Genomic DNA, 14,674 nt, shown 5'->3' on the forward strand with positions numbered 1-14,674 from the left:
TCACCTAGTAAATAATGATAATTATTCAAATATATTGGCAATTCTTATTTTTTGTAATAAAGGACAAACATGATATAAGAGTTACTATTGTTGAAATTCGAATTCTAGAATAAGATTTCAATTAGGAAATTACTATATATATATATATATATATACAAATAGATAATTAGAAATATTTACATTTCCCAATTAATAACTAGCATATACTAATGCTCAATCAGCCTATTTTCCCATAAAATTGCCGCAGAGTATTTGCAACATGTAACAAAAGTCTCTGGCTTGTAACATGATTCAAGTTTTTAATCCTCCTGGTCCCTATACAATACCGCCATTAAATGGAAAATATCTGCTTTATGATTGGTCAGAAATAGTTCCATCGAGCTCAGCCTTCGAATTCAGGCTATCGTACTAACACGTGACACAAAAAACTTTCAAATATTTCATTTGAATCAGGAAACATAATTTTTTTTTTCGAATCAATCGAGCGGAAACAAGTAATTCGATAAAACTTTGTTTCAGTTCTGAAAGGACAATAAAACGGATTTGTCGCGAAACAAGCTGGTCAAAAAGTGATTAACACTCTAGTTCGAAATTCGTGTTTCCTACTAACCTTTTAATTAAATACTTGAATTTTAAAACCCACATGAATATTGCAAGATAGCAATAAATAACTTTCAATAAAGCGATCGTAAAACACGCCGAATGTACGATGGAATCATTGGGAACTACATCATAAATAATAACTCAAATTCGAAACTCGCATGTTGTCGGCTTATTAAATATCTCGGATTTTGAAATACTTCATCATAGGAGACAAAAAAAAAACAGACCAAAAGAGTTTACTAGCAATTTTTGTTACGGCATTTTTCTGTTACAGGAATTTGATTTTTTTGTCATAAATTTGCTATTTATTAATCAGAAAAATCACGACTGTTTTATTCATTTTGGTTTTTAAATAATTTTTTTTTTATAATTATGACATTTTTTTTAAAATCCTTTTACCATTATTGCGTTAGAAGCTCATTATTAACTTATAAATTTTTAAATGCTCACACCGCATTCAAACCCTCATAATTTTTGATCATTCATAATCGTTTTTTTCTCTAAGCGCTGATATATTCCACAAAGACGAAATACATTTAATTATCAAAATATTTAATTATTGTAGTCTTATGTGACAATATTTGTTTGGTCAATGTGCTAATTGTACCATAAAGAACATTTACCTGGATTTTAAAAATACTAATATGTTCTTTAAAAAAATTAATCTTTCTTTTTCTTTGTTACTTTTGGCTTAAATTCAAGTGAATCTTATAAAATAAAGAAATCTATAATTGTTTTTAGAATAAAGACATTTTTTAGAAGAAAAATGACGAAATTTATAATTGCGTTTTCCTTGTATCCATTTTCAAAACTGATCATTTGCTTAAATTAAATTACTTATATTTTTCCCATGAAGAATTGCGAGACAATTTTCTGAAATAATCTGATTTAATGAATACTTTTAAAACCTTTGTCAAAACTGAAACTAAAAATATTTTTATTTAAGCAAGGGGTTAAAATTACATTTAAATCTAATGATTCACTTCTGACGAAGTCGAGACTGAAAACAACAAATATTGCTTAGTTATCAGAGAAGATAGGGAGTTGAAAGCTGATTATTCGAAACACATCAAAGTTTCACCATTATTCAAACCTAATTTCATATCACTTTCCCAACTTGCGACTTTTCAAATGTCGTTAGCATTTTTGATTTTCCCTCGATCAAATATTAATTAACAGTACTTAGTAAGTACATTTTCTTTCTTCAGCATACATAAGGATTCATAACATGTAGCTATATATTTATCTAGGCTGGTCATTATTAAATACCCTGTGTAAAGCATATTTAACAATTAAATCTCTGCAAAATTTTATAGTTTAAAATAACTATAAGTTTATATTACTACACAAAATTATACAAAGCAAGTTCATGCGATTTTTTTCAGGGTCACAAAGCAATTAGTATAAAAGAGTGTGTTGTAAAAAATTACAAATTTAGATCAAGAGCTTGAAGTTAGCGAGGAACGGAAGACAAGATTAATGAAAGCAAAAGCTTTAGAATTATGATAAAATTAGTAATGTTTTTTCCTGTTTTCTGCGTTGATGATAAATAGTCTCTTCTTATAGTCATTCTCTACTCTATATACTAATCTTTGACCTATGATAGAGATTAATATTACATGACAGATCTGTTGCTTCCTTTTTTTCCTCATAGCAAGTTACTGTACATTTTCATAATCCAATATGTTAATAATTTATTGTTTCCCCTAAACAGTTACAATACTCAAAAATTTTTTTAATCTCTTTTGAAAAATATCACAGCCTTCGTTGAAATTATGTGATATAATATTTAGTGAAGATTTAAATTTTTGTCTGTTTGTTATGTTTCTTATATTTATTGTTATGTTTATTTTGTTCATTTAGGGCTATAGTTTAATTTAACTTCGTGCGCATAAAAAATTTATGCTTATAGAAATTAACAATAGCTAAATAGTATATACAGAAAATTTCCCGAGATTATTATATTTTAAAATAAAATGGGCTCGGTAAATGATAAATCAGAGTATTTTGTTGTTTTTGCATTCACCTATGTAATCATTTGACTTTAAGCTCACTATAGAGGATGACAAAAAATGCATGAATAATATCTTTACGAGAAAATGTATTTTCTTTTTCCTCTTCTTTTTATTTTCTCTACCATTCTCTTCTTCAAGACATATATAAAACAATTTTAGATACGAAAATTAAAATCGAAAATAAATTATGATTTAGAAAATATTAAATAATATATTTAGCAAATCACAAAAAGTGCATCTAAAATAAAGAAAAATGCAATTTAAAATTGCGGAATATCAGCTAACGTGGTGTAATAACGTGTCATTATTTTTTTAAATTAATGGCATGGGGGCAAAAATTCACATAAAATTATGATGGAAGAATAGATAAAAATAGAATTTCATAACAGATTAGTTATATGGATATCAGAGACGCATTTAATGTTTGTTGGTCTGTCAAAGTGCAGGGCATCGATGTCACGAGAAAAAAAAATATATTAGCAACTCGCTTCAGTGTTTTTAGTTGGAAAACGAAACAATGCATTGAATGCCAAATTTAAATTGAAGAATCGATAAACAAGGGAAATTAATAACAAATCAGGCATAGTGAACTGAGAAACACATTCAATATTGACTGGGGAAGATCTTATTGATCTTAAGGGAAAGAAAAATGGGAGTCGTGAGCATAACATACGTTTTTAACTCGGTTTAATGTTTTTTGAATGAAAAGAAAACTATGGATGGAGAACCAAATTAAAGTGAAGCAAAGGATAAACATGAAATGTTTTAGCAAATTAGATCTCTCGATTTTAGAAACACATTTAATATTGGTCTTTATAGTTGGAAAAGGAAACGGATGACCGGAAAATACTTCATGACCGGAAAATACGTTTGCAATCCACTTCAACGCTTTTGAACGGGGAACGAAATTGAATTAAAACAAACGATAAACATGAAATTTTATGACAAATTAAGTATAGTGATTTCAGACACATATTCTATGATGGTATGTCTAGGGAAATTAATTAGATGTTACGAGCAAAAAATGTGTTTGCAGCTATCTTTTGCATTTTTTAGTGGAAAAGGATCTATGGATGTCTAGCCACATTCCGGTCCATTATCAACATACATGACGATCAACAATATCAACTGGGGAAAGATCACCTGTCTTAACACCATGATGGTGTTAAGACAATTTTAGTACGAGCAAAATTAGCCACAAATTTCTGCTGTCATCATTTAGGACGCGTAACATCTGTGTTTCAATCGATTTTGAAAGAGGCCTTCACTGGCTAATCCCGGCAATTTATCAATGGTGCCTAAAGTGTATTTTGCCTTGCAAAAGAAAAATTAACGCAATCTGAAAAAAATTTCAAAAACGAAATTACAATATTTGGAGTTTTCATATGATTAACTACATATTACAAAAAAATGTTTAATCAGTTTTCTGAAAGCATTTAGTAAGATAATTGGATCAAGAAAGTCTGAAAGTTGTCTAAAGTATAAAACACATTGCATCTGTGCTTTGATTGATTCCAAAAGAGGCTTTCACTGGCTAATCCCGGCAGTTTATCAATGGTGCCATGTAAAGGAAAATTCAACTAAAGCTGCAAAAAATTCAAAATCGAGATAATTATACATTTGACATTTTAATATAATAAGCTACATATTACAAATTTTTTTTTTATCAGTTGGCTGGAACTATTAATAAGTAAATTGGGGTAAAAAAGTCTGAAAGCTATCTGAAAGTATAAGACGGGTAACAGCTGTGCTTCGATCAATCCCAAAAGAGGCTTTCACTGGCTATTCCCGGCAATTTATCAATGGTGCCTAAAATGAATATCGCCATGCAAAAGAAAAATCAACGAAAGTGAGGAAAATTCAAAATCGAGATTATTATACGTTTGAAATACTCATATAATAAGATACATATTAAAAATAAATAAATGTTTTATCAGCTGTCTGAAAGTATTTAGCGTTCATAGCATTCAATCAGTATTTAGCGTTCATAGAATTAGTAATGGAAAGGAAATCATTGTCAGGACTCTTTTCTTCGAAATCTATCGTGAAACACAAACGTTGTATTTTCAATTACAAGTCTGTATTTCGGCTAACTGGGGTTACTTTAAGGGTAAAAAAAAGGCATTTTGTCAGAAAGTTTACTTACTTTTCGTTCCCATTTAAGGAATTTTTCAACAAAACTTTGTTTAAATTTCAGAATTACGTAAGAAACGTTAAATAAAAATTATTTAGGATTTTATACTTTGCTTATAATAGTATATGCACTAAATTATCAAGACAAAATGTTTATAATAACATTTTGTCTTGATAATTTAGTGTCTTGATAATTTAGTGCAATTGCATGTTAATGACTGCGGATGGAAAAATTACCAAAGTTAAGAAAATCTTCATCCCTAAAAATGTATTTTTAGATTAGTATTGTTCCAAATTAGTTTTTTAATATTTTAAAGTAAGAAAATCTTAATTAGCAAAAGGTTAGAGGCTACACAAACTACAGTACTTATTCTACAGTAAAGTTAATATTTAATTGGTTTTTCAACGTCAATTTAAACTACTAGAACTTAATTAAGTTATCTTTAGAGTAAACTTTCAGGAGAAGTTGCATGGTAGCAACTAAATAATTCTATAATTATTTATACGTTTCATTTGAACGCTAAACTGGTTAAACTCAAAGTTAAATTTTCTACAAAAATGTTTAATTTAACACATTGCCTTTTTCAACATTTACTAGAATTTTCAATTAAATATATTTCACACTGATATAAATTAAAGTTAAAGAAAAGACAGGCAAGGAGAAGTTTGCGCAAATTTGTCGTTTTAGCTGCAATCTTAATTCGAAAAACAATTCGCCTAGTGAAATGCTTTCTTAAGTAAATAAATAAATAAATAAAAAAAATTATTAATTTATTTATTTAAAAAAGCTGAAAAGGATGTATTTTGAAAATACTTTTTCATGTTCTGTGTGATTACAGAAATTATACATCAATATTAATTTCAAAACACATTTTTAAGTGATTCCTTTAAAATGTGATAAAAAAAATTTTCTGGCACAAGGATGACTTCTTTTTACGAAAAAAGAATTCTCGAACCTAAACTCTCGCCTAAACATAACGATTCGCATATATTTGAAAATGTTTTGTATCCATTCAAGTTTGTTGTTCAACACGAGAAAAGCAAACAAACCCATAAATCCTTTTTGAATTTTCAAACTGAGACTTACGCAGTATTTCATGCTGTTGTAAATATATATTTTTTTATTTATTTTATTCAATATTCTTATATTTAACTCTCTAAAAATGCATTTTATCAAAAGTTTGTTTTTTCAGGGCAGAAAATGCTACTTTAAGAAATTGAACTATTTTGTGCTGTCCTTTTTAATATAATAAAGATTAAAAAGACTCATAAATTGAATATTTATAACTACGAAAACATCATCATAGCTGTAAAAATGTAACAATTCCTCTTAAGTTCAGTAATCGAATAATAGAATAGAAATCAGATTTAATAAATTCATTTTTCTTTCAATATTTATGACTTTCACAAAATTATTTCTTGTCGAAGAAAGATAAAAGTTTATGTGATCTAAAGTTAGATAATATTTACACGAATCAGAATTGTAATATAGTGTGAGCACTGTAAGACTAAATAACATTCATACCGTCCCTAATTTAACGATCCTTTCCTTCCTGAATTCACATTTTCATGATTTTTTTATTGATTAAAATGAATACAAAACGATTGAATGAATAAAAAATCAAATGTTATGAGCCATTTTAATAGAAGAGAAATGTTTCGTACTTTTTGGATGATACTTAATTTCTTTAGGAAAAAAAATCAGACATTATTACATTTTGGATAAATTTATGATGAAGCAAAAATAAGAAAATGTTTTATTAATGTTTCTCAAATTCTCTAATTTGAATGTAAAAAAAATGAAACAATAAATAGAATTAAAGAAAACGTGAATAAGTCATGTTTTTTTGTACTTTTAAAGAGTTGGTTTTCTAGTCACATAAATGGAATGGAAAAATATATACAAAATGAGCTGTTGAATAAGAGATGCAAAATTACTTGTTGGTAATATTTATGCGAGAATGAATGCGAATATAGTAAATAAATGCATTATGAATAACCATGATTTAACAAGTACAACTTTTGATTTTGATGAATTTGTAAAATCTGGCACTGACTGAATCTGTTTTTTAAAGATAGATAAAGATATATTTCTTTTTTATTCTATTTAGAAATAAACTGCATGCTATGCAACTTTTAAAATGGGCCCACAGTTTTTATTTTGACGAATATATTCAAAATATTAAGATTTTGAATATCCTGGATATTTGAATTCTATAAATTTTTATCGCTTCCCTTTAAGTTTGTGGTATCGATGGATACATTGATTAACATATTATCGATGAATATATTATTTACAAACATATCGGTATCGAATGTGTTCTCATAATAGAAAAATTACTAAAACTACGAACAGAGCATACAAATTATATTACTGCACTTCAGAAAAAAAGAACCATAACTCAATATTAAACAGAAAATAGGTTTTGTCAATAATTTATACATTTTCTTACAACAAACAATTAAAATCCGATCAAATAACAATTTATGAAATTTAATAGTGTGCATGGAAATATTTTAGAAAAAGTTTCAAGAATTAGGAGGCAACACCTCCTACTCACTCAGGTCACTAAGTCCCGTGCTATGTTTCTTTTGACTTTTTTTTCAAAACGTCGACAAATAAAAACAAAACCGAAATCATTTTGTTACGTAATAAATAACTATTAATTTTATGTCATAATATTTTGTTAATAGATCATCCCCCAAGAAAAGAACTATTACCTATATTTAAAAAATAATCAACACTAATTGAAAAAAGAATTAATCTTTGGAATGCAGAATGGGGAAACAATAATAAGTGATAAACCATTTTTTTTATTAACGATATATAATGTGGTGGAGCGAAACAATGCATTAAATGTCTTAGAAATTCTTTTCTCCCTAAAATTTAAATAAGGACTGTTATATAATTTGTAAATTTTTTTCTGAATTATTATATACAATCGCTATTCTCAGCTAAGTACATAAAATTTTGCAAGCAACATGACATTTTTAGAATTCATAATTTTTTTCCTTCAAAACCACCTAAAAAACAAATTACACTATGAAAGACGGGTATCGAATAAATTAATGCTAATGCATTTCGCCTCAGAGCTTCTACCATTTTATTGTTTCCTTCAATTCTTTGATTTCACAAATTTGTCAATAATTTTGCTTAATAAAGCGACACATTGCAGTTTCGTTGCACCAGTGTAATAATTTCTCGTTTTACAAAAAAAAAAAAAAAAAATATATATATATATATATATATATATATATATATATATATATATATATATATATATATATATATATATATATATATATATATATATATATACTTGCTACGTTATCCGCTACTGAGCAGCTCATTATATCCACTATTCTTGCCTGTCATACATCAAGTAAGTAGATTTAACATGACTTCAACTCGAGATAATGCGAAGTGTCCTTTTACTCAAATGAGCTAAAGACATATTATGAGCTAACTGAATACCCGTTCTTTGAACAAAAAATGTAAAAATCAAGTAATTGGCATTAATCAACACTGCGAAAAAGTGCACAAAACTCGAAAACATATGTCGACACAATTAATGAAGCTGAAAAAATTCAATTATTTCATTATAAATTTTGGTCCCTCCATGTGGTTTTATATTATTTAAACGTGTTCTTAGAAGTTTATCAAATCAGAATAAAGTTTAATTAAAATTAGTATGAAGGCGGTGATAATCAGTCCCAATTTTATTGGTAGTTTAGTTAGCGCCGTTGAAGTATTAAGCATACTTTTGGCCCCGTATGTGATACACTTCAATATGGATATCAAGGAGGAATATTTATCTCAGATAAATAAATAAAATCGTTTTAGGAAAAATTTATTTATTAAATAAATATTAAATTAGAATGTGGCCATGCTCAAAAATAATGAAAAGAAGTCCCTTATAGGGATCAAGATAATCATTTTCTTGACATCGAGAATTTCTGTTAAAATAGATATATTCAGTGGTTAGGGCTTAGAGTTCCAGAAGGGGTCTCCATTCCTATCTCCAATAATTAGAAGTTGAAAGTAGATGAATTGTTCCCAGCGGACAGTAAGGAGCATGGGAAGAGAACCATGGTTGGCGAATTATCGAAATATAACCTAGCCAAAAATAAAGTCAATCCCCCATAATTAAATTTGTAAATAATTTGGCAAAAGCAAATCACTAAAAAGACTGTGAGAATTAGTATAACTATTTAACTGAAAACTTTTTGTTGTAAGAAATAAAGAATAAAGATTTAGAAATAGATTTTCGTCTTCGATTTAGTTGCGACAGTGAATTAAACTATGTAATTACATTTCAGCTGTCTGTAGAATGGCTTGCTTGGCTTGTTGATGCTATTTTACTACGAGTTAAAGATTTGATAATTCTAAACTATTAAGATTTGATAATTCTAAAAATTTGATAATAATCCCCTCCAAAACACTTTCCAGATGTTTTAATGAAAAGCAAAGATAGTATTTTGCCCTCTTCATAGCAGACTTGATTATTATACAATATGCAAAAGTACATAAGGTAGATATGGTGGAAAAAAAGTATGGTTAAAACTACCAGTATATGGTAAAGTTTACCTTGATTGTGGTTCTATAGAAACACCAAAAAGCTCGTAATTTTTATTATGTACTGAAGTGCTTCGGTAAAGATTTTGGTAAAATTAACAATAAAACATGGTTTTTTAATGCAAGATAACTGGAATAAGAACTTGGTAATTGTTGTAAAATGCTACCTTAGCTCATGCAAAAAAAACATTTATTCAGTTTAATTTACCTTTCAATAAATTTAAATTTATCTGACCCGAAATGATTCTTAAAGACTTAAGGTAAAACAAACTTAACTTGAATTTGTCTCATGGCACAGAAAATGTTGATAACAATTTCATTAAACTTTAATGCATTCATTTTTCATTCAACATTCAGACTTCTATGGAATAAATCTGCTATATTTATTCCCCCTTAGTGTGTTTAAGCCGTTAAATTGTAACAGCTTAATTGTTGATATGCTTTTAAACAATTAAGCCATTACAATGTAACGGCTTAATAGATGAGAAGCGTGCCAAGTTGTCATGAAGGTTTTCAAACATTTTTGTGCAGATAAATTTCGTCGTTAGGGTGTGATGATAGCAAAGCTTTAGGGCATGTCATGGGAGGACTGATGATAATGTAGATAAATTCTGTAAAAAATCCACCACTATCCATCTGTACAACTTTTTAGAGATAATGCATTTCAGTTAACGAAAAAAAAATTTTTTTTTACGTTAATCTCTAAGAGATGACGCTAGCTTATATATCAGGGAACAGTTAACTCCTATATCATATGAATGTTTAGTTTGGAAACTGTTTTTCATCTCTCATTATTCTTTCTTAATTTCTTAATTTTGACTTCAATTTAAGCAGAAGATTATAAAATTAGGAAATATTGAGAATAAATAAATTTTTCTACAACAATGAATAAATCGTTGTTATTTAAAACAAAGCGAATGTTCATGAAGTTAATACAGATTTTATAAGTTTTAAATTTGAGCATATATAATTTTTTTTAAAAAATGTAACATTATTTAGTAACAGCAAGTTTTGATAATATAATAAATAAATAAACATTCAAAAAAAAGTGCTTGAAGGAAAAAAAAGAAATAAAATTACAGGTGCATAAAGCAAAAATAAGAAGTAAACTTTTCGGTTCTTGAAAATCAACGAGTAAACTGTCCATGTTATAGCAAAATATAAAACAAAAAAACAAATTTCCTACTTAAATTTAGAGAAAATTGTTTATTAAAAGAAGCAAAAATGCGTACACGTGGGCTTAATTTCTACAATCGTCGATAACAGATACGTCATTTTCAACTTCCGTAAAGTTAGCGTATCTTCATTTCTAACGCATTATAGCCGGCTAAAACATGAAATTCAGTTTTGAAAATTTATTTTCTATTAGTTTCCTCTGTAGTGGTAACGTCTAACAAGTTGAAGCAGGTTTGTCAGTACAAACCCTGCAGAAACTGCCGAATTTCTGCAATTACATTTCAAGAAAACTCTTTCGTATAAACTATCAAGAAAACTATCGTAAAACTATCAAGAAAACTATCGAAAAATTTCGTATCAACTATCAAGCTTTTTAAAAAAGTTTTCTTGCATCTCTGATATTATTATGGTATTCCCCAAGTTTCTACCGTAGGCAAGAGATAGTCATTGTATTTCTCTTTTCACTTTTAAAGCATAGATTGAACTATTTGTAGTGACTTCATCATTTAGGAAATAAGAAAAAATTCTTACTTGTGAGGATTTTGTATCTGATATCGCAATTTTTGAGATTTTCAAAGAATGTTTCAGGTGAAACAACAAATGTGGTAAACTTTAATAGCTTTTAACGCCAATAATCCACTTTATAACTTCGAGTCCAGCTAACGATAATATTCAAATTTCACATAAAAAATTTGTTATGCAATCCCTTTTTTTGTAGAAAACTTTAATAGTGGAAGCGTTTTTTAGCATATTTTACAAATACTTCTCTTTTTTCCCTAAAAAAGTAACGAAAGTACAATTAAATGCATAGGCATTCTACTTATAATTTCAGAGCATGTCCTTATAAACAATTTAGTAATGTCTACTACTCATCTTTTTCTTTTTCAAAATATTTTATTTGATAAAAATGTTGAAAATACGCTAAATCAATCAATTATGTCTGATAACACATAATTACCAAATTTAAATCTTTTAAACCTCCAAAATTTATCATGATAAACTCCCAGTACTTTTTTCGGTCTATGGGTAAGTTCATATGAAAGTATGAGCACATCAACTGAATTATTATTTTATTTTACTTGCCTAGTTTATAATTTGCCTTAGCCGCAAACAAGATCGTGATAAGTAACGCATTTTAATATATTTTTTCACTCATAGGTAAAAAAATCTCCCTCTACAACAGATTACAAATAAAGATAATTCAGATAATGACAATCTCAAAATGTGATTTTCACCGAGCGAAAAACTTTAAGAAATTTGTATCAGTTTTAGTTAGTAAATGTATTCAACGATCATTTTATGCACTTTAAAAGATTTTTGAAAATCAACTTTTTAATTTATTTCTCAGCTTTTAATTGACGAATCCAGACACAGTAAGTATAGCATCTTTTTAGTCATTTATTTTATGACCATAGAAAAGAATAAGACGCAAAACGAAGTACGGTTTTACCTTTTTCTTTTCTTTTTTTCTTTGACCGCAACTGAAAACTCATAGATGCCTCCGACGAAACATAAGTGAAGTGTAGAGTAGTGTATTGCCACAATTTTTATGGGGGTGGGAAGCTTTTCTCCCCATTTGGTAGCGTTGCATAAGACTCCAAGCAACAAAAACAAATCTGCCAAAAGCAGCATGATCAGTGAGAATACGCGCAGTTTTGCTTAAACGAAGATCGATTAGTGTCTTATTAAAGTATTTAGACTCAGTTTACGGCATTATTATTTTTTGTCTACTATACAATCATTGGGCAAAAATCTTATCAAACACATTTAGCAATTTTGCCAAAGATATCAGTGTAGAGAGGCGAAAATATTCTTAAAGACATTTTAGACTGTGAATACAAATTAAATTCCGTATGCTGCATTTTGTTTATGATGCATTTAAGAGTCTTTTTTAATCTAAAGATGTGAGTACGCTAGGAAAGATGAACTGACAGTCAAAGACTTATAGTCATATAACACATCATATATGGGAGCGATTTGCAATTATAGTAGTACGAAATACTAAATGTTATAAAAAACTTAAAAAAAGGTTCTTTGGCTTAGAGAATAGAGCATCGGTCTTCCAATGAACTGACACAGGTTCAAATTTCATTTACAGCTGACTGATTTAAATGAATCATTGGTAAAAATCCACTTTACGTCGGGCTAACCGTATGAGGTTATACATGGTTTCCCTTTCCTTGAAACAAAATGCGGGTTAGTGCCATCAACAATTCTTTCGTGAAGTTTGTACCACTGATTGATCCTAGGATTCCCTTGTCTTCTGAGTTAGGTTTGAAATTTCAAGACTACGAAGTTGAACATAGGTAGTCGTAAACTTAGAAGTTGATTGATCAACGTCAGTAATAAAACACTCAATTTTAGAGATATAGACTAAATGAAATAAATAGTGTTTTTAAAAAGTATTTGAAGTCTCTAATTCACTAGAATTTAATGAATTTGAAAAAGATTCATTAGACCATTGATTCTTAGAAATTTTAGAGCAAAATGTGGCTCCGTATCATAACACTTGAATAGTAGAGTGATGTCCAAGCAATCCAAATTACTCTCAGGAAAAGCCTGATTAAATTATAAATAGTAATTGTATACTACAAAAACTTTTAATGGTAATTTTAAATCTATAAAGGAGTTATTTTGCTAAAATTATTCGATTTTTTTTCTTTATTTTTTGACTGACTATTTGTGTCAGAAAAAATAATTCTTGAGGAGACTTTCTTTACTTTCGAATGCGTTGATTAATCATTGTCATGATGTGTTTTCACTTAGAAATATTAATTTCAGCATTTCCGGAATTATTAAAGTCCTTTGTTTGCTGCTAATCTATTACCAATATATTAACATTACTTATTGCAATCTTGCATGGAAATAAAAAATTTTTAATAAAATATTTTAAATGTATGTATGATAAGTAAAAAGATAAAATTGAGTTTACACTTACCATTTGCTGCTAATTCAAAGAACAAAAATGTAATAAAAAATCCGCATGTCATTTTAAAATAGTGTGTTTTCAATTTCAAAAATCAAAAGTTGTTGCACTAGAAAGTTTAAAAGACATTTTTATCCCTTACGTAGTTCGTTTTTAATAGAGTTGCTTTTCTAGTATCGAATACATTCGAACAACAAAGAAACAGTTTTTTCTTCTAACGATGCATTCGGTATCCAACTCACGTTTCACATCACAGAGGAAACATATTTTTTTCTTTTAACTGAATTGCAAAAAAAAAGCACAAACACTGTGATTTTCCCAAAAGCTTTTCCGTGTTTCTAACTATGTTAAGCACATTTTTTCTTCGCTGAACAACTATTTATTTCTTTATTTACTTTAAATCTCGCAAAGCTTTCTTTGAATTTAACTTAATTTTTCGTTTAACAAATTTCTATCGTTGATTCATCATTTTTCTCTAAAGTGAATTTTATAAGATTTGAAACTGTAATGAATGGTTTCAATTTTATTTTAATTATGTTCAATGCAATATTAAATGTGGTCAAAATAAAATACCATCATTGAACTGAAAATACATTCTCAATACGTTTCCCTAATGCATACTAAACTTGGAACCGATGATATTTATTTGAAATTTATTTCATTTTTACATGCTCATTGAACCAAATAATACTTTCATTGTAAACGAGTTAAATAAATCAAATAATTCCACGGAATTCTACTTTCTTTTCAAAGCGTGATATTCAGTGTATTATTTGATAAAATAAATCGTCTTAAAAATTTATCATTTAATTCTTTTCCAGTACATCAAAAGAATAAACAGCAGGGAGATTAACTTTTCATCTAACTTTTTTATTCACAATCAAATTATCCGTTTTGATCACTGAATAGACCACGTGAAAAAGTATGATGACAATACTTATATCGTACTTGCTGGCGCAGTTAAGGACACAATCACTTCTGGCATACTCGCCAGGAATGACCTAGAGAAGAGAGGATACTAGTTTTAGAGTCTTTACTCCTGAGTCGATATACAGCGCCACCACAAAACAGCACTTGCGCTTTAAGTTAAACAAGTCAGCTTCAACTTTTCTTTTTTCTTTTCAGATTTTATTGACAGATGAGCACAAGAGATTTATTTGAAATGGTTTCTGTAGAGTAGTATAAGAATTAAATTTCCAAAACGACTATTAAATTTCAAAATCGACAATTAACGAAAATTTTATA

At 28.1% G+C, this 14,674-nt stretch overlaps 1 protein-coding gene across 2 annotated transcripts in view; it reads right to left on the reverse strand.

The window, feature by feature from the left end:
* LOC107452964 (cell adhesion molecule Dscam1) overlaps nt 1-14,440 on the reverse strand; it is an 89,011-nt gene extending 74,571 nt beyond the window's left edge. For both annotated transcript variants that reach the window (XR_015429887.1, XM_087153670.1), the window contains exon 1: nt 13,442-14,440. Coding sequence is in view for 1 of the 2 variants with exons in the window: in XM_087153670.1 (XP_087009796.1) it covers nt 13,442-13,493 (52 nt within the window). In the remaining variant the exon portion in view is untranslated. The remainder of the gene's footprint in view (nt 1-13,441) is intronic.
* Nucleotides 14,441-14,674: the final 234 nt, after the last annotated feature.

The sequence above is a fragment of the Parasteatoda tepidariorum genome, chromosome 10 (genome assembly GCF_982258835.1).
Source record: "Parasteatoda tepidariorum strain Cologne lab strain chromosome 10, Ptep-v5.0, whole genome shotgun sequence".
NCBI classification, from domain to species: Eukaryota; Metazoa; Arthropoda; class Arachnida; order Araneae; family Theridiidae; genus Parasteatoda; species Parasteatoda tepidariorum.